Source organism: Mesoplodon densirostris, chromosome 2 (assembly GCF_025265405.1).
Source record: "Mesoplodon densirostris isolate mMesDen1 chromosome 2, mMesDen1 primary haplotype, whole genome shotgun sequence".
NCBI classification, from domain to species: Eukaryota; Metazoa; Chordata; class Mammalia; order Artiodactyla; family Ziphiidae; genus Mesoplodon; species Mesoplodon densirostris.
In genome coordinates, this window is record NC_082662.1 from 51,983,937 (window position 1) to 52,009,371 (window position 25,435).

Here is a 25,435-nt window from a genome sequence, read left to right on the forward strand (position 1 = left end):
TCATATTCATACTAGGGTAGACCTTGCAGAGGAAGCCAGCACCAGAATGTGGGACCTTAAAGACAAGAGGTTTGGCAGAACTAGAAGGGCGACCAGTGGTGAATCTTTGGATGACCAGAGACAAGAGGCTGAGATTGAGGCTCACGTCCAAGAAGTCAGAATAAGCCTGAAATGATTGAGTTAGAAACCCAACATCACCAGAATGGAGAAGGAGCTAGGGCAATGGCAGAGGCAAACCAGAGGCAGGGGCGGGGGGTGAAATCTGAGGATGTTCCCACCAAAAGGTAGCCCCAGCAGCCCCATTTTAATGGTCTTTAGCTCTGGGGTCTGCCACTGGAAACCCTTGGGCCCATAGCCCTGCCCACTTAGTGGAAGAATCTAGGGCAGGATATAAATTCTTGTCGTTCTCCATGTCTTTTGATACCATAAGCTCTATGAACACCCTGTAATGCCCTTCATAGTATTTTTTTTTTTTTTTTTTTTTTTTTTGCGGTATGCGGGCCTCTCACTGTTGTGGCCTCTCCTGTTGCGGAGCACAGGCTCCGGAAGCGCAGACTCAGCGGCCATGGCTCACGGGCCCAGCCGCTCCGCGGCACGTGGGATCTTCTCGGACCGGGGCACGAACCCATGTCCCCTGCATCGGCAGGCGGACTCTCAACCACTGCGCCACCAGGGAAGCCCCCCTTCCTAGTATTTATTAGAAATTCGAGTGAGCCCTCCATGGATTTTTCTCTCTTGCTAGATTCTAAGCCCCATGAGGGAAGAGACAATATCTGTTCTTGGTACACATTAAGAGCTTACTGAATATTTGTTACTGAACGTAGGACGGAGGGAGTGAATCGCTCTTTTGTTCCGTTTTCCTCATTTGGGGAAAACGCTCAGCCCTTGAGGTTTGCAGGCTCTCTCTGAGACGTGCCTTGCACTGTACTATTTCCCACTGCCAGCCCCTGGCACATGTGGTTCTTTCCACCTGGAACTTTCTTCCCTTTCCCCACTGACAGTCATCTCTGCCTCTCTGTCTTCTGCTCCCGCCTCTTCCTCTACTCATATAGACCAACCATCCATCTGACATATTTTTTCTTTAGCCATCTTGATGCTGTCAGTCTGGTTACTGGGAGCTCTGAATGTCCTGGAACCCATTTAGTCTTTTTAGGATAATTTTGCAGATTTCTATTCTTATTCATGACAGATTGACATTACAGCTGAAACCTCAGAAGCAGTCTTAATTTCCCCATCTTGAATGACCATCTCATTGTTGTCCCTGTGTCCCCACCTATGGTGTGCATCCTGAACAGCTTGACTTTTATCAGACCATCCTCACAGGAAACCTAAGGCAGCGACTCATTTGCTCCCTAGAGCTCTGTTTCTTGAGCTCTTCATCTCTTTTTAGTCTCATGTTTTTTCTGTATTAAGAAAAGGAAATCACGGACAAGGTCAACACAAAGAAATCAAATATCTCAAATTTCTTATACTCTTAACATGCTCTGATTGGTCTTTGCAGTGATGTGTAAATAGCCTTTCGTGAACTGTCCTGAATACATGCATAGTTAACAAGTGTGGACTTTTAATGGTTCAGACCAGGGTTTGAATTTCTGCCTTGCTCCTTCCTAATGCTTGACTTCAAATGAGTTACCCAACCTTACTGAGCCTTAGTGTCCTGCTCTATCAGATGGGGATACTGATAGTATCCTTACCACTTGGTTGTGGGAACAGTTGCGATAACCTCCATAAAAGTCCTGGGTATGGTGCCTGGCGTATAGCAGGGACTCCGAAAGCTCTCTAGTTCCTTTCTCTTTCGCCTTTATTCTTCCCCCTTCTCTCATAGTCCCTCTGTTATCATCCTTATATTTTAGGAGATAAATCCAAATCCCTGAATCCAGGGGCTTCAGCAAGATCTTGGAATGTTTTGGCGGCGACGTTAGGAACCTTTGTTTTCTGACTCTTAGTCTCGTTCTCTTGGGGGCATGGGAAAACTCCCTGGACTTGATTACTTATTCATTCCTTTCATGCTCCCCATATTGTCACGGCCACCTTCGAACCATGTTATCGGCAAGCCTAACTGAAAAGGCAATTTAATATTGCCCTGTGTTGCATCATGGCATATGTTATTTCGGTCCGTCTTGGACCTGTCAGCAAGTCTTGATGAAATACAGTCAATAGTAACAAGCCTGGAGTCTGACAGCTCTTTAACAGGAGCAGCTCTGATGGGTGCAGTGGTATTTCTTCAGAAATAAGACCCTCTTGGTCCCTTTGTTGATACAATTAGCAATCCTGTCCAAGTCATATCTCCCCATGAGCTGTATCTTCAGTGCTGGTAATTTGGTCTGTTGTATGGCTTGGAAAAACAGAGCCATCATAGGCCTGGGGTATACTGAATGCCATAGCCAGGAATACCTTGGTAATTTATCCCCACTCTCAGCTCCAATTATTCTGTTATCCACTCACTTGTTCGATTGAGACTCTCCAGGTTCTGCCTTCCCCAAGCAGAGAACAAAAGGTTTCCCTTGAAAGTGGGGGCCTGGCAGTGTCAATACAGTGAACTGCTTATAAATAATGCAGCAGTGCTGACTTCATTTTTATAAAATCATGTTGGAGAAATATAGGATAATGATCAGGCCCCTCAAACTCAGCAGGCATGCGCTTTTGATGTGTGCCTTGCTCTGGGTAAAAGCAGGAAAGTCAAAAGTTCTCCTTGTTCTGGCTGCTTCATGGTTAGAATCTTGGTGACACTTACCCTTTGTTTCTCCCAGAGTTTGGAGGCTCCCACCAGCCTAGAAAAACTCTGATATGTACCTAGTGGGCCCATGGTAATACTTTTTGAATTAATGTGTTTTTTTTAAGATGATAATGATAATTATAGAAGGTACCACTATTGACCATCAAAAATGGTTTTAGATTCTGTCATTTTAATCCTCCTAAGACTAGAGTCATCTGGCTGGCCTGTTCTCTCTACACCCTCTGTCTTCCCAACTACCCTTAGGTTTTTTCTTTTGTCTTGCCAGATTCCCTAAAAACAAATCCTCAGGGTATAAACCTAGCAGCCAGAGCTTTGGGAATTGAGTTGGGGAAAGGACCTTGAAGGCCGGCCTGTGAAAATGCAGGCCCTTACTTCATCTCTCTGGTCTTGTCAAGATGCCTCTACTCTTATCTGAGCCTTGGACCCCACTCTGTCTGAGGGTAAACCTGAGTCTTCTTCAGGGTGTGGGAGAGAGAGAGTCCAGGTTGCTCATCATGAGGGCACACGAGGGGTCTAGTTTCTTCCTACATGGCTTTCAACCATCCTATTGACTTTAGCCCAACTTTTATTCCCACTTTCCATGTCCTGAACTTTTCTGGGTCTCTTTAGGGTAATCGTTGTGCTTCTGGGTTTTTTCCACTGCTACTTAAGTTTTATCTTTCTGCGTCTACCAAGAGAGTTACTACTCATCTATCCGTGTTTTCTGGCTTTCAGATTTCTGTTGCTGTCATCTTCTATCCTGTCTTCTTTGACATTGTGGGGTTTTGCCTTTTTGAAATTTTCTTCCACTGCCATTTTTTTAGAATTTTTAAAGGGAGCAGAGATCAACATGTCTAGTCAGTCTGGCATCTTTAACTGGAAGTGTCTTTGGTTTTCATTTTTTAGAAAAGGAAAGATGTGTTTGAGATTTGGCATGTTTTTGTGTCTGGGGAAGTAGGTGATGGGAGGTACATGAAGTAGGCAAAGTGCATTTTCAGAGCTGTCTTTGTTCCATTTAGGGAGATGGTCTGTTCAGGGAGCCCAGGGCTCTGCTGCTGCCCTTGGACACTCCAGAGTTCTAACTTCTGTCTCCCTTAGGGCCTGTGCAGAGGGAAATAGCTGAAGATCTGGGCCTTAGAATACAAACAAATAAAAAGTGATTAGGAACCTGAAAGCTTCCTCCTATAACTGACATCCTAGGATTCTCATTCATTACCTAATAAGCATGCATTGAGCTCTCAGAATTTGCCAGAGAGGCACTCTGCTTGTTGCTGGGGAAAGACATGATGGATGAGGCAGATATGGTCCCTGCTGTGGGAGGTCATTGACAGGCCTGATATACTGAAATTCCCAGAAGGCCAGGTAGAACATCAGGAAATGAAACAAAATAAAATAATAACATTCTGTTATGATGAGGAGGTAGATCCTTCAGTACCTCCTGGCCTTACCCACTCACACACACTCTTGCCTAAGATAGTATAAAATGCAGCAAGCCCACAGTTCTAGACTCCTCCAGTCTGTCAGGTCCTTTAATCAACGTGGGCCAGTGAGACCACTGAATTTCAGGCACAACCTATATACAAAACAAGGGCAACCCTAGGTGGCCACATCCAATTATACCATCATGGATCCTTGATTTCACATGCATGTTTTTACACTGCTTGTTTGTTCTGAGTTAAACAAAGAAAAAAGAAATCTGACTTTAGTTGAGTTCAAGTTGCCATTCTAAAAAAGTATGATTTCTTCTTTAACCCACAAGTCTTCTTGGTGAATTGACCCTTTTATCACTATGTAATGGACTTCATTTTCCCAGGTAATATTTCTTGTTCTGAAGTCTACTTTTTGATGTTTGTATAGCTACTTCCACTTTATTAGTAGTAGTATTTCTATGGAATATCTCTTTCTATCTTTTTACTCTTTAACCTATTTGTGTCTTTATAATTAGAATAAGTTTCTTATAGACAGCATATAGTTGAATTTTATTTTTTATTTTTATCCAGCTTGATGATTTCTGTCCTTGCATTAGAGTTCTTAGGCCATTTACATTTAATGGTTGGGTTTTAATCCACCATCTTGCTATTTGCTTTTTACTTCTTTGATATATTCTATGTAATTTTCCCCTTTACCTGCCTTCTTCTAGATTGCTGAAATATTTTTTAGTATTCTGTTTTATCTCCCAAATTGGTTTATTCATTTTATCTCCTTTTTACTGGCTCTTCGAGGATTTATAATATGCATTTTAACTTATCAAAGTTTACCTTAAAATTATTTTATACCCTGTCACATATAATATACTTTCATGTCTCCCTATTATTTGTGCTGCTATTGTCATATGTTTTCTTTGTACATATAAGTCCCACAATGCATTGATTTTTTTCTAATTTCTCTTTTAAAGATAAAGATTTAAAGTGAATTATCTTTTAAAGAAATTTTAAAAAGTCCTTTGTATTTCCCACATATTTCCTGATTCTGATATTTTTCATTCCTTTTTGTAAATTCATATTTCCCTTTATTATCATTTTCCTCCTGCCTGAAGAATTTCCTTTAACATTTCTTACAATGAAGGTTTCTTGGAAATGAATTTTCTCAGCTTTTCTTTGTCTGAAAAAGCCTATGTTCCACATTAATTGTTCAAAGATCCTTTCCTTTTGCTGAACATAGAATACTATATTGATTTTTCTCTTTTTAAATTATTTCAGTGCTTTAAAGATGTCATTCCATTTTCTTCTGGGTTGTGTTGTTTCTGGTGAAAAGTCTGAAGACTTTTTTATCCTTGCTCTTCTGTAATGTTTCTTTTTCTTTGACTACTTTTAAGATTTTCTTTTTCACATTAAAAAAATAATAATTTGATTATAATCTGTCTTGATGTGGTTTTGTGTTTATCTTGCTTTGGTTTCATTGAGCTTAGCTCTGTGGATTGATAGCTTTTATCAAATTGAGAAAAATATGTGGCCATTGTTTCATCAAATATTTTTTTAACTTAGTTATATTTATTCATTATACAGCAGGTCCTTATTAGTTATCTCTTTTATACATATTAGTGTATATATGTCAATCCCAATCTCTCAATTCATCCCCCGCCCCCGACTTTCACTCCTTGGCGTCCATACGTTTGTTCTCTACATCTGTGTCTCTATTTCTGCCGTGCAAACTGGTTCATCTGTACCATTTTTCTAGATTCCACATATATGCATTAATATACGATGTTTGTTTTTCTCTTTCTGACTTCCTTCACCCTGTATGACAGTCCCTAGGTCCATCCACGTCTCTACAAATGACCCAGTTTCATTCCTTTTTATGGCTGAATAATATTCCACTGTATATATGTACCACATCTTCTTTATCCATTCGTCTGTTGATGGGCATTTAGGTTGCTTCCATGACCTGGCGATTGTAAATAGTGCTGCAGTGCACATTGGGGTGCATGTGTCTTTTTGAATTATGGTTTTTCTCTGGGTATATGCCCAGTAGTGGGATTGCTGAGTCATGTGGTAATTCTATTTTTAGTTTTTTAAGGAACCTCCATAGTAGCTGTATCAATTTACATTCCCACCAACAGAGCAAGAGGATTCCCTTTTCTCCACACCCTCTCCAGCACTTGTTGTTTGTAGATTTTCTGATGATGCCCATTTTAACTGGTATGAGGTGATACCTCATTGTACTTTTGATTTGCATTTCTCTAATAGTGATGTTGAGTAGCTTTTCATATGCTTCTTGGCCATCTGTATGTCTTCTTTGGAGAGATGTCTATTTAGGTCTTCTGCCCATTTTTTGATTGGGTTTTTTTTTTTAATATTGAGCTGCATGAGCTGTTTATATATTTTGGAGATTAATCCTCTGTCCATTGATTCATTTGCAAATATTTTGTCCCATACTGAGGGTTGTCTTTTTATCTTGTTTGTAGTTTCCTTTTCTGTGCAAAAGCTTTTAAGTTTCATTAGGTCCCATTTGTTTATTTTTGTTTTTCTTGCCATTACTCTAGGAGGTGAGTCAAAAAAAATTCTTGCTGTGATTTATGTCAAAGAATGTTCTTCCTATGTTTTCCTCTTAAGACTTTTATAGTGTCTGGTCTTACATTTAGGTCATTAATCCATCTTGAGTTTATTTTTGTGCATGGTGTTAGGGAGTGTTTTAATTTCATTCTTTTACATGTAGCTGTCCAGTTTTCCCAGAATCACTTATTGAAGAGACTGTCTTTTGTCCATTGTATATCCTTGCCTCCTTTGTCGTAGATTAGTTGACCACAGGTGCGTGGGTTTATCTCTGGGCTCTCTATCCTGTTCTGTTGATCTACATTTCTGTTTTTGTGCCAGTACCATTTTGTCTTGATTACCTGTAGCTTTGTCGTATAGTGTGAAGTCAGGGAGTCTGATTCCTCTAGCTCTGTTTTTTCTCTCCAAGATTGCTCTGGCTTTTCACAGTCTTTTGTGTCCCCATACAAATTTTAAGATTTTTTTTTGTTCTAGTTCTGTAAAAAATGCCACTGGTAATTTGATAGGGATTGCATTGAATCTGTAGATTGCTTTGGGTAGCATAGTCATTTTCACAATATTGATTCTTTCAATCCAAGAATATGGTATATCTCTGCATCTGTTTGTGTCATCTTTGATTTCGTTCATCAGTGTTGTATAGTTTTCTTAGTACAGGTCTTTTACCTCCTTAGGTAGGTTTATTCCCAGGTATTTTATTCTTTTTGTTGCAGTGGTGAATGGGATTGTTTCCTTAATTTCTCTTTTTGATCTTTCACTGTTAGCATATAGGAATGCAAGAGATTTCTGTGCATTAATTTTGTATCCTGCTACATTACCAAATTCATTGATTAACTCTAGTAGTTCTCTGGTGGCGTCTTTAGGATTCTCTATTTATAGTATCATGCCATCTGCAAACAGTGACAGTTTTACTTCTTCTTTTCCAATTTGTATTCCTTTTATTTCTTTCTCTTCTCTGATTGCCGTGGCTAGGGCTTCCAAAACTATGTTGAATAATAGTGGTGAGAGTGGACATCCTTGTCCTCTTCCTCATCTTAGAGGAAATGCTTTCAGTTTTTCATCATTGAGAATGCTGTTTGCTGTGGGTTTGTCATATATGGGCTTTATATGTTGAGGTAGGTTCCCTCTATGCATACTTTCTGGAGAGTTTTTATCATAAATGGGTGTTGATTTGAATTTTGTCAAAAGCTTTTTCTGCATCTACTGAGGTGCTTATATGGTTTTTATTCTTCAGTTTGTTAATATGGTGTATCACATTGATTGATTTGCATATATTGAAGATTCCTTGCATCTGTGGGATAAATCCCACTTGATCATGGTGTATGATCCCTTTAATGTGTTGTTGGATTATGTTTGCTAGTGTTTTGTTGAGGATTTATCCATCTATATTGATCAGTGATATTGGTCTGTAATTTTCTTTTTCTGTAGTACCTCTGTCTGGTTTTGGTGTCAGGGTGTTGGTGGCCTGGTAGAATGAGTTTGGGAGTGTTCCTTCCTCAGAAACTTTTTGGAAGAGTTTGAGATGGATGAGTGTTAACTCTTCTCTAAATGTTTGATAGAATTCACCCGTAGAGCCTTCTGGTCCTGGACTTTTGCGTGTTGGAAGATTTTTTTTTTTAACATCCTTATTGGACTATAATTGCTTTACAGTGGTGCATTAGTTTCTGCTTTATAACAAACTGAATCAGCTATACATATACATATATCCCCATATCTCCTCCCTCTTGCATCTCCCTCCCACTCTCCCTATCCCACCCCTCTAGGTGGTCACAAAGCACTGAGCTGATCTCCCTGTGCTATGCGGCTGCTTCCCACTAGCTATCTATTTTACATTTGGTAGTGTATATATGTCCATGCCACTCTTTCACTTCATCCCAGCTTACCCTTCCCCCTCCCCATGTCCTCAAGTCCGTTCTCTACATCTGCGTCTTTATTCCTGTCCTGCCCCTAGGTTCTTCATAACCATTTTCTTTTAGATTCCATATATATGTATTAGCATATGGTATTTGTTTTTCTCTTTCTGACTTACTTCACTCTGTATAACAGACTCTAGGTCCATCCACCTCACTACGAATAACTCAGTTTCGTTTCTTTTTATGGCTGAGTAATATTCCATTTTATATATGTGCCACATCTTCTTTATCCATTCATCTGTTGATGGAGACTTAAGTTGCTTCCATGTCCTGGCTATTGTACATAGAGGTGCAGTGAACATTGTGGGACATGACTCTTTTTGAATGATGGTTTTCTCAGGGTATATGCCCAGTAGTGGGATTATTGGGTCATATGGTAGTTCTATTTTTATTTTTTTAAGGAACCTCTATACCATTCTCCATAGTGGCTGTATCAGTTTACATCCCCACCAACAGTGCAAGAGGGTTCCCCTCTCTCCATACCCTCCCCAGCATTTATTGTTTGTAGATTTTTTGATATGGCCATTCTGACTGGTGTGAGATGATACCTCATTGTAGTTTTTTTTTTTTTTTTTTTTTTTTGCGGTACGCGGGCCTCTCACCGTCGCGGCCTCCCCCGTTGCGGAGCACAGGCTCCGGACGCGCAGGCTCCAGACGCGCAGGCTCAGCGGCCATGGCTCACGGGCCCAGCCGCTCCGCGGCACATGGGATCCTCCCAGACCGGGGCACGAACCCGTATCCCCTGCATCGGCAGGCGGACTCCCAACCACTTGCGCCACCAGGGAGGCCCTCATTGTAGTTTTGATTTGCATTTCTCTAATGATTAGTGATGTTGAGCATCGTTTCACGTGTTTGTTGGCAATCTGTATATCTTCTTTGGAGAAATGTCTATTTAGGTCTTCTGCCCATTTTTGGATTGGGTTGTTTGTTTTTTTGTTATTGAGCTTCATGAGCTGCTTGTGAATTTTGGGATTAACCCTTTGTCAGCTGCTTCATTTGCAAATATTTTCTCCCATTCTGAGGGTTGTCTTTTGGTCTTGTTTATGGTTTCCTTTGCTGTGCAAAAGCTTTGAAGTTTCATTAGGTCCCATTTGTTTATTTTTTTTATTTCCATTTCTCTAGGAGGTGGGTCAAAAAGGATCTTGCTGTGATTTATGTCATAGAGCGTTCTGCCTATGTTTTCCTCTAAGAGTTTGAATAGTGTCTGGCCTTACATTTAGGTCTTTAATCCATTTTGAGTTTATTTTTGTGTATGGTGTTAGGGAGTGTTCTAATTTCCTTCTTTTACATGTAGCTGTCCAGTTTTCCCAGCATCACTTATTGAAGAGACTATCTTTTCTCCACTGTATATTTTTGCCTCCTTTTTCAAAAATAAGGTGACCATATGTGTGTGGGTTTAACTCTGAGCTTTCTGTCCTGTTCCATTGATCTATATTTCTGTTTTTGTGCCAGTACCATACTCTCTTGATTACTGTAGCTTTGTAGTATAGTCTGAAGTCTGGGAGCCTGATTCCTCCAGCTCCGTTTTTCTTTCTCAAGATTGCTTTGGCTATTGGGGGTCTTTCATGTTTCCATACAAATTGTGAATTTTTTTGCTCTAGTTCTGTGAAAAATGCCATTGTTTGTTTGATAGTGATTGCACTGAATGTGTAGATTGCTTGGGTAGTGTAGTCATTTTCACAATTATGATTCTTCCAGTGCAAGAACATGGTATATCTCTCCATCTGTCTGTATCATCTTTCATTTCTTTTAGCAGTGTTTTATAGCTTTCTGCATGCATACAGTTCTCTTTTCTCCTTAGGTAGGTTTATTCCCAGATATTTTATTCTTTTTTTTGCAATGGTAATTGGGATTGTTTCCTTAATTTCTCTTTCAGATTTTTCATCATTAGAGTGTTGGAATGCAAGGGATTTCTGTGCTTTAATTTTGTATCCTGCTACCTTACCAAATTCATTGATTACCTCTAGTAGTTTTCTGGTGGCATCTTTAGGATTCTCTGTGTATAGTATCATGTCATCTGCATACAGTGACAGCTTTACTTCTTCTTTGCTGATTTGGATTCATTTTATTTCTTTCTCTTCTCTGATTGTTGTGCCTAAAACTTGCAGAACTATGTTGAATAATAGTGGTGAGAGTGGACAACCTTGTCTTGTTCTTGTGTTAGAGGAAATGATTTCAGTTTTTCACCATTGAGAACGATGTTGGCTGTGGGTTTGTAATATGTGGCCTTTATTATGTTGAGGTAAGTTCCCTCTGTGCCTACTTTCTGGAGGGTTTTTATCATAAACGGGTGTTGACTTTTGTTGAAAACTTTTTCTGCATCTTTTGAGATTATCATATTTTTTTTCCTTCAATTTGTTAATATGGTTTATCACATTGATTTGCATATATTGAAGAATCTTTGAATTCTTGGAATAAATCTAACTGGATCATGGTGTATGATCCTTTTAATGTGCTGTTGGATTCTGTTTGCTAGTATTTTCTTGAGGATTTTTGCATCTTTGTTAATCGGTGATACTGCCTGTAGTTTTCTTTCTTTGTGACATCTTTGTCTGATTTAGGTATCAGGGTGATGGTGGCCTCATAGAATGAGTTTGGGAGTGTTCCTCCCTCTGCTATATTATGGAAGAGTTTGAGAAGGGTAGGTGTTAGCTCTTCTCTAAATGTTTGATAGAATTCGCCTGTGAAGCCCTCTGGTCCTCGGCTTTTGTTTGTTGGAAGATTTTTAATTTCAATTTTATTACTTGTGATTGGTCTGTACATATTTTCTATTTCTTCCTTTCTAGGAGTTTGTCTATTTCTTCCAGGTTGTCCATTTTATTGGCATAGAGTTGCTTATAGTAATCTCTTATGGTGCTTTGGATTTCTGCAGTGTCTGTTGTAACTTCTCTTTTTTCATTTCTAATTTTATTGATTTGAGTCCTCTCCCTCTTTTTCTTGTTGAGTCTGGCTAATGGTTTATCAATTTTGTTTATCTTCTCAAAGAACCAGCTTTTAGTTTTATTGATCTTTGCTATTGTTTTCTTTGTTTCTATTTCATTTATTTCTGGTCTGATCTTTATGATTTCTTTCCTTGTACTAACTTTGGGTTTTGTTTGTTCTTCTTTCTCTAGTTTCTTTAGGTGTAAGGTTAGATTGTTTATTTGAGATTTTTCTTGTTTCTTGAGGTAGACTTTTATAGCTATAAACTTCCCTCTTAGAACTGCTTTTGCTGCATTCCATAGGTTTTGGATCATCGTATTTTCATTGTAGCTTGTCTCTAGGTATTTTTTTATTTCATCTTTGATTTCTTCAGTGATCTCTTGGTTATTTAGTAATGTATTGTTTAGCCTCCATGTGTTTGTGTTGTTTACATATTTTTCCCTGTGATTGATTTCTAATCTCAAAGGACTGTGGTCAGAAAAGATGCCTGATATGATTTAAATTTTCTTAAATTTACCGATTGTGATTTGCTTGATTTGTGACCCAAGATGTGATCTATCCTGGAGAATGTTCCATGTACACTTGAGAAGAAAGTGTAATCTGCTGCTTTTGGATGGAATATCCTATAAATATCAATTAAATCTATCTGGTCTATTGTGTCATTAAAAGCTTGTGTTTCCTTATTAATTTTTTGTCTGGATGATCTGTCCATTGGTGTCAGTGAGGTGTTAAAAAGTCCCCCACTATTATTGTGTTACTGTGGATTTCCTCTTTTATAGCTGTTAGCATTTGCCTTAGGTAATGAGGTGCTCCTGTGTTGGGTGCATATATATTTATAATTGTTATATTTTCTTGGATTGATCCCTTGATCATTATATAGTGTCCTTCCTTGTCTCTTGTAACATTCTTTATTTTAAAGTCTATTTTATCTGATATGAGTATTGCTACTCCTGCTTTCTTTTGATTTCCATTTGCATGGAATATCTTCTTCCATCCCCTCACTTTCAGTCTGCATGTTTCCCTAGGTCTGAAGTGGGTCTCTTGTAGACAGCATATATAGGGGTCTTGTTTTTGTATCCATTCATCGAGCCTGTGTCTTTCGGTTGGAACATTTAATCCATTCACATTTAAGGTAGTTATCGATATGTATGTTCCTGTTACCATTTTCTTAATTGTTTTGGGTTTGTTTTTGTATGTCATTTTCTTGTGTTTCCCACTTTGAGAAGTTCCTTTACCATTTGTTGTAGAACTGATTTGGTGGTGCTGACTTGTCTTACCTTTTGATTGTCTGTAAAGCTTTTGATTTCTCTGCCAAATCTGAATGAGATCCTTGCTGGCTAGGGTAATCTTGGTTGTAGGTTCTTCCCTTTCATCACTTGGAATATATCATGCCATTTGCTTCTGACTTGTAGAGTTTCTGCTGAGAAACCAGCTGTTAACCTTATGGGAGTTCCCTTTTATATTATTTGCCGCTTTTCTCTTGCTTCTTTCAATAATTTTTCTTTGTCTTTCATTTTTCTCAGTTTGATTACTGTGTGTCTCAGTGTGTTTCTCCTTGGGTTTATCCTGGCTGAGACTCTCTGTGTTTCCTGGACTTGGGTGGCTATTTTCTTTCCCATGTTAGGGAAAGTTTTCAACTTTCCCATGTTAGGGAAGTTTTCTGTTTAAATATTTTCTCAGGTCATTTCTCTCTCTCTTCTCCTTCTGGGACCCCTATAATGTGAATGTTGATGCGTTTAATGTTGTCCCAGAAGTCTCTTAGGCTGTCTTCATTTCTTTTCATTCTTTTTCTTTATTCTGTTCTGCGGCAGTGATTTCCACCATTCTGCCTTCCAGGTCACTTATCTGTTCTTCTGCCTCAGTTAGTCTGCTATTGATTCCTTCTAGTGTATTTTTCATTTCAGTTATTGTATTGTTCATCTCTGTTTGTTTGTTCTTTAATTCTTCTAGGTCTTTGTTAAACATTCCTTGCATCTTCTAGATCTTTGCCTTCATTCTTTTTCTGAGGTTCTGGATCATCTTCACTGTTATTATTCTGAATTCATTTTCTGGAATGTTGCCTATCTCCACTTCATTTAGTTGTTTTTCTGGGGTTTTATCTTGTTCTTTCACCTGGTACAAAGTCCTCTGCCTTTTCATCTTTTCTCTCTTTCTGTGAATGTAGTTTTTGTTCCACAGGTTCCAGAATTTTAGTTCTTCTTGCTTCTGCTGTGTGCCCTGTGTTGGATGAGGCTATCTAAGAGGCTTGTGGAAGCTTCCTGATGGGGGGTACTGGTGGTGGCTAGCGTTGGGTGTTGCTCTGGTGGGCAGAGCTCAGTAAAACTTTAATCTGCTTGTCTGATGATAAGTGGGGCTGGGTTCCCTCCCTGTTGGTTGTTTGGCCTGAGGTGACCCAGCACTGGGACCTACCCTGCTCTTTGGTGGGGCTAATGGCAGACTCTGGGAGGGCTCACACCAAGCAGTACTTCCCAGAACTTCTGCTGCCAGTGTCCTTGTCCCCTCAGTGAGCCACAGCCACCCCCCCACCTCTGCAGGAGACCCTCCAATATTAGCAGGTAGGTCTGGTTCAGTATCCTGGTGGGTCACTGCTCCTTTCCCTGGGTCCTCATATGCTCACTGTTTTGTGTGTACCCTCCAAGAGTGGAGTCTCCGTTTCCCCCAGTCTTGTCAAAGTCTTTCAATCAAATCCTGCTAGCCTTCAAAGTCTGATTCTCTAGGAATTACTCCTCCCATTGCCAGATCCCCAGGTTGGGAAGCCTGACATGGGGCTCAGAAACTTCAGTCCGGTGGGTGGACTTCTGTGGTATAAGTGTTCTCCAGTTTGTGAGTCACCCACCCAGCGGTTATGAGATTTGATTTTATTGTGATTGTGCCCCTCCTACCATCTCACTGCAGCTTCTCCTTTGTCTTTGGATGTGGGGTATCTTTTTTGGTGAGTTCCAGTGTCTTCCAGTCGATGAATGTTCATCAGTTAGTTGTGATTCCAGTGCTCTTGCAAGAGGAAGTGAGTGCATGTCCTTCTACTCTGCCATCTTGAACCAGTCCCCCAAATATTTTTTATTAGATGCTAACAGGGTCAATTTTATGTTGTGAGTGTCTGGATTTTATTGGTTTCTTTTAAGGATTGTTGAGCTACTTTGCGTGGGAGGCTATTCATGTACTTTGGGCTTAGTTTTATCCTTTGTAGACTTCTTTTTAAACTTTGTTAGTTCAGGTAGTGTAGTCACACTGCTAAGGCATGTGTCTTTTGGGGTCTCCACTGAATGTCTCAAGTGATCGGTGAGGATGTTCCACTCTTAATTTTAGTAACTCAAGTGACTCCTAGCTCTTCGTGAACTCAGAACTGTTCCGCTCTTAGATTTCCAGTCACTCCTTCATCAGACCTCACGGAGTGTCAGTGTGCATATCTACATTTCAGTAGTCAGCAAAGAGTTCATGGGACCCTTGTGCAAATTTTCAGGGCCCTCTTTCTGCATTGCTACCTCCTCTTAGGAAGTCTGTGCTTCCAGCTACCTTAAATTCCCTGGATTCTGATCTCAGTCCCCTTAGCTTCATGATACTGCTGTGTTTTCCCTGGCATCCCTCTTTCTGCTTTGTGGTCTGGTGTGTGCTCCCAGGCAGAAAGCCAGCACCATCTTAGGGCTAACCCCATTGTTTCCTTCTCTCAGGGATCACAGACCTGTGCTGCCACTTGTACAAAGTCTGAAAACAATTGCTTCTTATGTTTACTTGGACTTTTCTAGTTATTTAAGGCAGGGGGGTAAAATCCAGTCTCTGTTACTCCATCATGTTTAGAAGCAGAAGCTTCTGTTATTCCCACTTTAGTGAGTTTCTGTCTTTTTTTTTTCTTTGCGGTACGCGGGCCTCTCACTGTTGTGGCCTCTCCTGTTGCGGAGCACAGGCTCCGGAGGCGCAGGCTCAGCGGCCATGGCTCACAGGCCCAGCTGCTTCGCGGCATGTGGGATCTTCCCGGACCGGGGCACGAACCCGTGTCCCCTGCATTGGACTCTGCGGCGGACTCTGTGGACTCTCAACCACTATGCCACCAGGGAAGCCCGAGTTTCTGTCTTGATGTGGCATTTAACTTCAAATATTTTCTATTCTTCAATATGAGTTGATCATTTTTCTCTCTCTTAATAAAATACTGTGGTAAAATACATCCATATATCTTCTGTTATTAAAACATTCTTGAATGTTGTTCTTGATGTATTTTTTCCACATTTTTATATTAAATTTGGTTATGTCTTATTTAGAATTTTTATGTTCTCATTCATAATGTGAGAGCGGCCTCTGATTTTTGTTTCTTATCTCTGCTTCGTTTTTGTAACATAGTTATCCTACCTTTATAATTAACTTGGGGAACATTCCTTCTTTTTCTGATTCTGATTCTGAAATATTTTGGAGCACTCTGTTCCTTGAACGTTTGTTAGAACTTTCCAGTACAACTATCTGGGCTTGAAGTTTTATTTGAGCAGTGATTTTTAACTGCTGACTCAATTTCTTTCATGGTAATAAATTTATTAAGGTTTCCTGTATTTTTGAGTCAGTTGTGATAAGTTCTGTTTTTCTATTAAGCTGTCTATTTCATCTAACTTTTCAAGTTTACTAGCATAATGTTATTCATGTAATTCCTTTATTCTTCCTGTTAATGTCTGCTTTATCTGCAGTTATAGCCCCCATTTCCATTCATGATATTTGTTACTTTTACCTTCTCTTCTTTTTTCTTCCTCAGTTTTTACCAGAGGCTTTTCTGTTTCATTTGTCTTTTCTTAGAACCATGTTTTGGCTCTGTTGATTCCCTGAAGTTTATCTTGCTATTTTATGTCTTTCATCTGCTTTTATCTTTACTCCTCCTTTTTGATCTTTCTTTCAGTTTAATCTATTACTGTTTTTCATAGTTTCTTATGTTACCTTCTTAGGTTATTAATTTTCAGACATCTTTCTTTTCCAGTAAAATATTTTAAACCTCTAAATTTCTTTGTGAAATACCACTTTACCCATCTGGTCTCTGCTTGTATTGTAAACCATTCTTCCTTTCTCTCCCCCATATGAATATATAGAATTGAGTTTGTTGACTGCATTGGAGTCTTTTAATCCTTCAATAATAGCAGTATTATTCTTCTGGTTTACCTGTTTCTTCAAATTCTCAAAGAATAATAAAATCTTTAAATAAATTGTCTCTCTTTTCAAGTGCCTTTTTTTTATTTCTAAGAACTCTTATTTTATGTTTCACATTATGTTGTTCAGTTCATAAAATTAAATGAATGGTAATATTCTTCTTTGAGCATTTAGTCATTTGAATCATCCTCTTTGTTTTGCTAATATTTTTGATCTTGTATTCTACTCGGATATTTATGTTGTCATATTTTTAAAAATTTGTATTTGCCATTTCTTTGCTGCCCTTTTTTTAAAATAAAAAAGCAAAACCTCTTTATCACATTTTTTGAAACCTGTATTGTAAGCAAGTTATCCCTTAATTTTAACCCCAGTGTGATTATTATCTTTCAACCAGTTGTAGAATTCAGCTCATTCACATTTGTTTTAATAACTGAAATAATTGATTTTATTCTTTATATTTTATTTTTGTTTTCTGTTTATATTACATTACTTGCTCTCTTTATTTTAATTGGTTTAGTTTGGTTTCACTGTTAATTCTCTCTTTATTACCTTTTTATTGCTTGTTAATTTGAGCATTCTGCTAAGCTTTTTTTCTTTCCATTAGTGATTACCCTATCATTTCTTACAACCCACATTAAACTTATGTCTGCCCACACATACAAAGTTCTTTTCCTGCGTACCCCTTGTCCAATGTCTGACTTTGATGTTTTGCTAACTTAATATTTTCAGTTCCAGGCTATCATTAGATTTTCCTTCTAATATAGCATACCTGTTGTGTTTCAAGAAAGCTTAATATTACAAATTCCTGTTTACATGATCATCATCTATTTAGATTTAAATATGTATGTACCTATATATGCATGTGTATGTATATATATGTATGTACACACACTATGGAGAGAGAGAGAGAGAGAATATGAATTAATATCAGGGTTCACCACCACTGCTTCCTGTAGTCTTTGATTTCCTCTCTGTTGAGATAGCTGCTCAGAAGCAATTGTTTTTTGGTTATGTTCTTTCTCAAGTATTGTCCTCGGAGAATGTATATGGGAAGTTTACTTTTGAATCTTTGCACGTTGAAAATCTTTTCCTTTCCCCAACAGCTGAATAATATTTTTTTCTAGATATAGGATTTTTGGATCATTTTTCTTAATGGTCTGTACATTTTCCCACTGTCTTCTACATTCCAGAGTTGTAGATGAGAATTCCTTAGCTAGGCTAAATCTCTTGCCTGTGTAAGTAATTTATTTTTTCTGCCTGGAAGCTTGTATAATTTTCTGTTTATGCTTGAACTTCAAGTATTTCCTGGATTCAGTTCCTGGACTTAATGAGACTTTTCACTGCAGACTTAAATCTTGCTTCAGCCAGTATGAATGAATGAATGAATGAATGAATGAATGAATAAATAAATAAATAAATAGATCGATAAATAAATAAATAAATACTAGTACTGTATTTGTTTAATTAGAACATCTCCTTCATCTTTTCTTTTTTTTCTTTTCCTCTTCTTTAAAAATCCCTTCTGGAATCCCTGTTATTCTCATGTTAGGCTGCCAGATCTGCCCTCCAAGCCTCTTATTTATTCCCTCATTATTCCTTTGTGTCTTTGTTACAGGTAGTAAGATATTTCATTCACTTGGTCTTCCAGATCATTAATTCAATTTTTAACAGTGCCAGTGTTTTGTTTTGTTTTGTTTTTTTAATTCTCCTATAGAAATTTTTAATAAAATTGAAAGTTAGTGTTTTTAATTCAGAATCTTTCATGCTGCCTTCTGATTTCTCATTGCTTTCATTATTGGTGTTCTCTTCCAATTGTTTTCATCATTTCTACCTCACTGAGACCTTCCTCTTAGAGGTGTTCTGTATGACCTTCTCTCTCAGGTAAACTAGTCCCCTAAGTTAGGTATTATTTTTGTTTTGCCTACTCCTTAGTTTATGTTCTTTTGACTCTCATATAGGCTATAGGCTTTTATAGTCTCTGACATTAACAAATCTGAAAGCAGTGAAAGGTACAGCAGTTTCTGCCCTGGCGTTTTTGCTGGCAGGGAACAAATAGTGAATGACCCTTTTCCCTGGGTGGACTCAGCTCTCCTTTCCTGCTGCCAAGCGTTGAAACAATTCACCCTGCTAGGATAACCCCTGTCTTTTTTGGGCTCCTATCTTGAATTCTGATCCTACAACTCACTCCTCCCACCCATGCTCTCACACACAAGAATGTAGGTGCACGTGAACACACACACACACAGGCTGATAGGTCAGCTTGCCTGAGGGTGAATAGCTATCCTGAGAGTGCAGGTTATTCACTAAAACACCTGAGAGAGGGCTTCCCTGGTGGCGCAGTGGTTGAGAGTCCACCTGCCGATGCAGGGGACACGGGTTCGTGCCCCGGTCTGGGAAGATCCCGCATGCTGCGGAGCGGCTGGGCCCGTGAGCCGTGGCCGCTGAGCCTGCGCGTCCGGAGCCTGTGCTCCGCAACGGGAGAGGCCACAGCAGTGAGAGGCCCGCGTACCGCAAAACAAAAACAAAAACAAAAAGCACCTGAGGGAATGACAACAGTGGTCCTAATAGAAGCCTCAGAGGGAGGCAAACCTTTTGTTCTGCTGCTGCTAGCTTGCCTTTACTTACCAACAAGACGAAGTCCTGTACTTGCTCTCGCTCTGCTGAAGGTTTCTGGAGAACCTGTGACCTCAGATGTACTCTCTGAGTATTGCCAGTTGGGCTGCTCTCGTATATCCATATTACCCAAGAGTTGATTTAAAGAGACCCACATGGGAGGGACACTCCGAGTGTCTGAATAACCCTAATGCAGGAGGGCCTTACCAGAGGCATCTGCAGCTGTAAACCTTCCTGCCTCCCGGGTTTGGTCACTTGAACTCCAAGCATACTCTCTGGCCACTTATTCTAACTTGCTGTGAGAACTGGACATCCCTCTCCTTGCCCTTACTGGGGGTGGGGAGGGAGCGTCTACCTGGAATAGCTTAGTTATACTGTAAAGTGTTGAGCTGTTTAACTATTGCTCTGTTATAAACCACAACCAATGCTCCGTAGTTCAACACAGTAATCGTTTATTTGACTCACAGGTAGGTCATTTAGGCTGTGCTCTGTGGGGTGGTTCTGTTCTCAGCTGGACTCCGTCCCTCCAGTCTTGGCTCTGTGGAGGTGTGTGATCCAGGCCGGGCTTGATGGTCAGTGCTCTGCCCCACATACCTCTTATCCTCCTCCTGGGACCAATGGGCTAACCCTGAGTGATCCTCTCAGAAGTTCAAGAGAGCAAAGCAGAAACACATAATGTATCTTGAAGCTTAGACTTGAAACTGGAATGCAGTCACTTCTGCCTCACTATTTTGGCCAAATCCAGTCACATGATGGAATCCAAAGTCTAAAGGTAGGAAAGGCGGTCCTGCCCACAGTGTGAGGTTGGGAGGAGGAGGGTGTAGCACCGCAAATTAAGTGGCAAAGTATGTGGATACGTAGAGAGCGGAAGACTTTGGGACCATGAACTCAACCTGCCTCAGCATTTAAGAATTGCAATGAACCATTTCCAAGTTATAATGCTTCTTCAAAGGAGACAGCCATGAGGTTAGCTTGGAGGTAGTGAGGAAACTTGTGCAGAGGACACATTGGAACTGGACCATAAGAACAACACAGAGTTTTCCAAGTAGACAAGGTTGAGTAAAAGGAGCAAAAATCAGTCAAGATGGAAGGTACGGGGCCTCCCTGGTGGCGCAAGTGGTTGAGAGTCCGCCTGCCGATGCAGGGGATACGGGTTCGTGCCCCGGTCTGGGAGGATCCCATATGCCGCGGAGCGGCTGGGCCCGTGAGCCATGGCCGCTGAGCCTGCGCGTCCGGAGCCTGCGCGTCCGGAGCCTGTGCTCCGCAACGGGGGAGGCCACAACAGTGAGAGGCCCGCATACCGCAAAAAAAAAAAAAAAAAAAAATGGAAGGTACGGAATAGAGGCACAGAAGTCTGCAAATGAATGGGGCATTTGGGGAGTGAAGAGTTGTCCTATGTGGATCGATCCTTAGAAGCAATCCTTCCACACAGTCTTTTGTTTCATTGCATTGTTCTTTCCAGTGAGCTATCATAGCTTCTAAAAAGTTGGAATTTCAGGCGTTGTGCTAGGAAGAGTTATCCTGTTGCATATTCTTCAGAACATGCTGCATAGATGGCTGCTTTCTTTATACCTCAAAAAATTATTTTGCTTAAATAAGGTGAAGGGTTTAGCACATACATATTAAGTTTCTACTGGGACTAGTGTTCCTTCAATATATTGGTGCCACTTAACTTAGCTCAATGTGTTCTGCCATGTATGCCACGTGTGAAAAAAATACTGATAAATAACATTTGTTTGCTTTCAAAAGACATTTAGGTTTCACAAAATGTGAGCTCTTCTGTGGAGCCCTCCCTGACACTTTCTCCCCCTTTCTCCCGCCAGGCTCTCCTGCTAAAAGTTCTCATTTCTCTCTCTACTTTCTTCAGAACATTTTTTTTTTTTTTTTTTTTTTTTTGTGGTACGCGGGCTTCTCACTGTTGTGGCCTCTCCCGTTGCGGAGCACAGGCTCCGGACGCGCAGGCTCAGTGGCCATGGCTCACAGGCCCAGCCGCTCCGCGGCATGTGGGATCCTCCCAGACCAGGGCACGAACCCGTGTCCCCTGCATCGGCAGGTGGACTGTCAACCACTGCGCCACCAGGGAAGCCCTCTTCAGAACATTTTTGTTAGGATGTGATTTTAGTGTGATTGTTTGATCACTGTCTCCTCAATTAAATTGTCAGCTTCTAGGAGAGCAGTAGACCAGGTCTTTTGCCTATAACTGGTTCCCCAGAGCCTAGCATAGTGCCAGAGTCATAGTGACTGAATACTAAATATGTGTTAAGTAAGTGAGTGAATGAGTGAATCAGTGTGAATAACTGAATGAGATAGGCCTAGACTGTTGGCTGTATGAGATAGGTAGGTTTTGGTTTATCTGTACAACTTCAAGCGTTCCCCAGGTTTATCACTTTCCTGTGGTGAGGCAGACAGACCGTATTCATTCTCTAGAGCTTCCATTCAATCCGTATTCATCATGGCTTGACATACGGCTGAATGTGGACTAGGTACTGGTGATGTGGAGATCATTAGGGCTGGTTTTGCTCTGAAGGAGTTGCTGGTTTAGTGGCAGAGATATTGAAGGAAAGGGGCAAAGGCAATCGTTGTGCTAAGTGTTAAGATACAGGTATATCCACCTTGAACTTGGAGAAGAGGCTTTGGGCTCAGCTGGCCCTCCACTGGGGCTTTTTGAAAAGGGGCAGTCTGAACTGAGTCACGAAGGCTAATCAGCAGTTAGACACATAACAGGGAAGAACATTCTGGGCAGAATGGAGTAAAGGTTTCAAGGTACAGGGAAGTGAGAAATCAAGGCCACTATAGGATACTTCAAGTAGTTCAGTGTTGCAGAATGGAGAAAGCAAGGGTGGGGATGGCAAGTGAGGAAGCTGGAGGTCAGCATGGTCATGTCACAGAGGGTCGCTCAAGCCCAGCTAAGGACGGGACTTTTTCCTGAAGGGAGTGAGGAACAGTTGAAGGGTTTTAATCAAGGGTTGGTGTCATCGGGTTTTACCTTCTGAAGTTTGCTCTGGACACAAGGGAGAACAGATTGGAAGGCATGGGACTCTGGGGAAGAAGATATATAAAGAAACAGTTAATTATATAGTGTGATAAGGTCTGTGTGAGATTTGATTCCTGCTCTGTGATCTCAGAGGAGGAGCATCTAAACTAGAACTGGGGTCTCAGTCTAGGCTAAAGGAAGTGTTTCAAGTTATCAGGGTGAAGAAGCTGGGAAGAATTTTCCAGGCACCTAAAAGTAGGGCAGAGGCACAGAAGTATTCGAGAATGGGACCTTGTCAGAGTGCTGCAAAGGATTCTTTATTGATGGAGTATAGAATACTAAGAGGGAATTGATGAGAAATGAAGCTGGAGAGTAAAACGCCATCCAGAAGCAAGTCTTCCTCCTGTTAAATATTGCTTTAGACTGCAGTTATCACATCTATACCAAGAACTTTTTTTTTTACTTTTTTATCGTAGAGAATTTTGAACCTGTACAAAATAGAGAAGTATAGCGAACACCCAGTTAGCCACCCTCAGCCCTACAGCCATCAACCCGTGGCCGGTTCTGTTCCATCTGCAGCACCATTCACTTCCCCTTCACTTGCTCTTTGAAAGCAGATCCCAGATAATATATCTTTTTTTTTTTTTTTTTTTGTGGTACGCGGGCCTCTCACTGCTGTGGCCTCTCCCATTGCGGAGCACAGGCTCCGGATGCGCAGGCCCAGCGGCCATGGCTCACGGGCCCAGCCGCTCCGCGGCATGTGGGATCTTCCTGGACCGGAGCACGAACCCGTGTCCCCTGCATCGGCAGGCAGACTCTCAACCACTGCGCCACCAGGGAAGCCCAATATATCATTTTATACATCAGTGTTTCAGTATGTATCATTTAGCTAAGAAGACTTTTTCAAAACATAACCACAATTATCAGTTTCACACCTAACACTTAATAATAATGCTCCGTATCATCAAGTAGCTAGTCATTGTTGTAATTTCCGTTTATCTCACAAATTTCATGCAAATATGAATATAGATATAAATACAAATATTTATATATACTGTTTGATCCAGACCTAAATAAAGGGCTGGGACCTTTTTTTTTTTTTTTTTTTGCTGTACGCGGGCCTCTCACTGCTGTGGCCTCTCCCGTTGCAGAGCACAGGCTCCAGACGCGCAGGCCCAGCGGCCATGGCTCACGGGCCCAGCCACTCCGCGGCACGCGGGATCCTCCCAGACCGGGGCACGAACCCGTGTCCCCTGTATTGGCAGGTGGACTCTCAACCACTGCGCCACCAGGGAAGCCCGAGGGCTGGGACCCTTTTGAAAGAGAAAGAAGATGCTCTCAGTCATTAACAGGTGTCAGTGGGGACTTTTGATTTAAACAGGGATGAGTAATTACTTACTTCAATTTATTCTACTTTTTCAATACTATTTCAGATATCTGGACGAGTATTAGGCAAAATATAAAGGAAGCCAGGCTCATATTATTGGTTCTACCTCTCTCTCCCATTTTCTTAGGTCTCTCTGCTCCCTGGTGTGCAAATGGACGTACTCTGCAGAGAAAGGCTGGGATGACAGTTTCTGGAAGATGGTTGGTTTGGAAGACTTGGTTGCAGATAATTACAGCAAAATAGGTAAAAAAAATTTTTTTCTGATTATGTGTATGTAGACATGAATATATTGGTGTTTATTTTTTGTTTGTCTTTGTCTGAATTAAAATATAGGAACACAGCCCTGTTTTTCCAAGAGAAGCGAGTAAGTTATGATGGGTAGGCCATGACTAGTAGGCCCTTGTATTGGGGCTTATAGGAACTGAGTTATGGAAAGCTGCCTTGAAATGTAGACTCTTAGATGTGGGGCTAGACTGAGGAAGATATTTGCATGGAGCAACTGGGAATAGCATAATCAAAGGGATGTGTATGGCTTGTCTCCAGTCAGACCTAGGAAAATGTCTTGTGATTTAGGTTCAAGGAACCAGGCAATGCCATACAGAAAAAAATAATTGACGAGGTCAAAATTGGAAGGATCAGGAGCAAGACATAAAGTGGAACGTGAGCCAGTGGTTCCTGACTAAAGCCGTAGGGTCCCTGACTTCCAGTTTTATGCGACACTAACTGGGTAGTAAAGGTGTGGATGATTGGTAGGAATTTACCTGGTAAAAGAATTCAGATACTAGGTACATATAATGGTAGCTGATATGTTAAAGTTTCAGGTTTACATGTTCATGTCACAGAAAGATGTTTATTTCTTATAGTTACTACCTACGATTCTAGTAAGCTGTCATCAGGTAGGCAATTATACCTGATTAAAGAGAAGTACTTCTGTATTGTTTAGTGTGCAGGCTAGGAGGTTGTAATGAGACAATTTAAAAGTACTGCGGATTAAACAGGATGCCAGAGTATTTCCCTTTTATGTAGTAGAATAGAGGTAAGTGATTATCAGGCAGCTCTGCCATTCTCATAACATATCCTCCAACTTTGGGTCCAGATTAGCCACTTCATCTCTCATCAGTTCCCAGCCAGTTAGTGGGAAGAATATAAAGGACCAGAAGAATCCATCCACATTCCTTTGGAGGAAGCCTAACATGGAAATGGGCCACATCATTTCTGATCACATCCTATTGACTGGCACTTGTTTTTTTTTTTTTTTTTAACATCTTCATTGGAGTATAATTGCTCTACAGTGGTGTGTTAGTTTCTGCTGTATAACGAAGTGAATCAGCTATACATATACATACATCCCCATATCTCCTCCCTCTTGTGTCTCCCTCCCACCTTCCCTGTCCCACCCCTCTAGGTGGGCACAAAGCACCGAGCTGATCTCCCTGTGCTATGCTGCTTCCCACTAGCTATCTATTTTACATTTGGTAGTGTATATATTTGACCAGCACTTGTTAACGAGGCCTCATTAGGCTGCAGGGGTGGCTGAGAAATGTGGTAATTGGCCAGGCAGTCAGGTGACCATTCGTGTGACTGGCCAGAAGTTGAGAGCTGTGCTATAAAATATGAGTGAACAACTAGTAGTGTCTGCCATAGTTTCAACTCCCCTTGATAACCAAGTCACTTAGTAGGTCATTTCAGTCCAACCTTTCTCTGGTGGAGTCCTCATGACCACTCTCTTAGATTGCAAGAATATAAGAATAGAAATATGAAAGATCCACGTACCATCTATACTGCTATGCTGTGGACAACATA

At 40.6% G+C, this 25,435-nt stretch overlaps 1 protein-coding gene across 5 annotated transcripts in view; it reads left to right on the plus strand.

Annotated features, from left to right (window-relative positions):
- FGGY (FGGY carbohydrate kinase domain containing) overlaps window positions 1–25,435 on the plus strand; it is a 430,315-nt gene that overhangs the window by 147,059 nt on the left and 257,821 nt on the right. For all 5 annotated transcript variants that reach the window (XM_060089872.1, XM_060089875.1, XM_060089874.1 and 2 more), the window contains one exon: window positions 23,760–23,875. In XM_060089872.1, coding sequence (XP_059945855.1) covers window positions 23,760–23,875 — 116 coding nt within the window. The remainder of the gene's footprint in view (window positions 1–23,759; window positions 23,876–25,435) is intronic.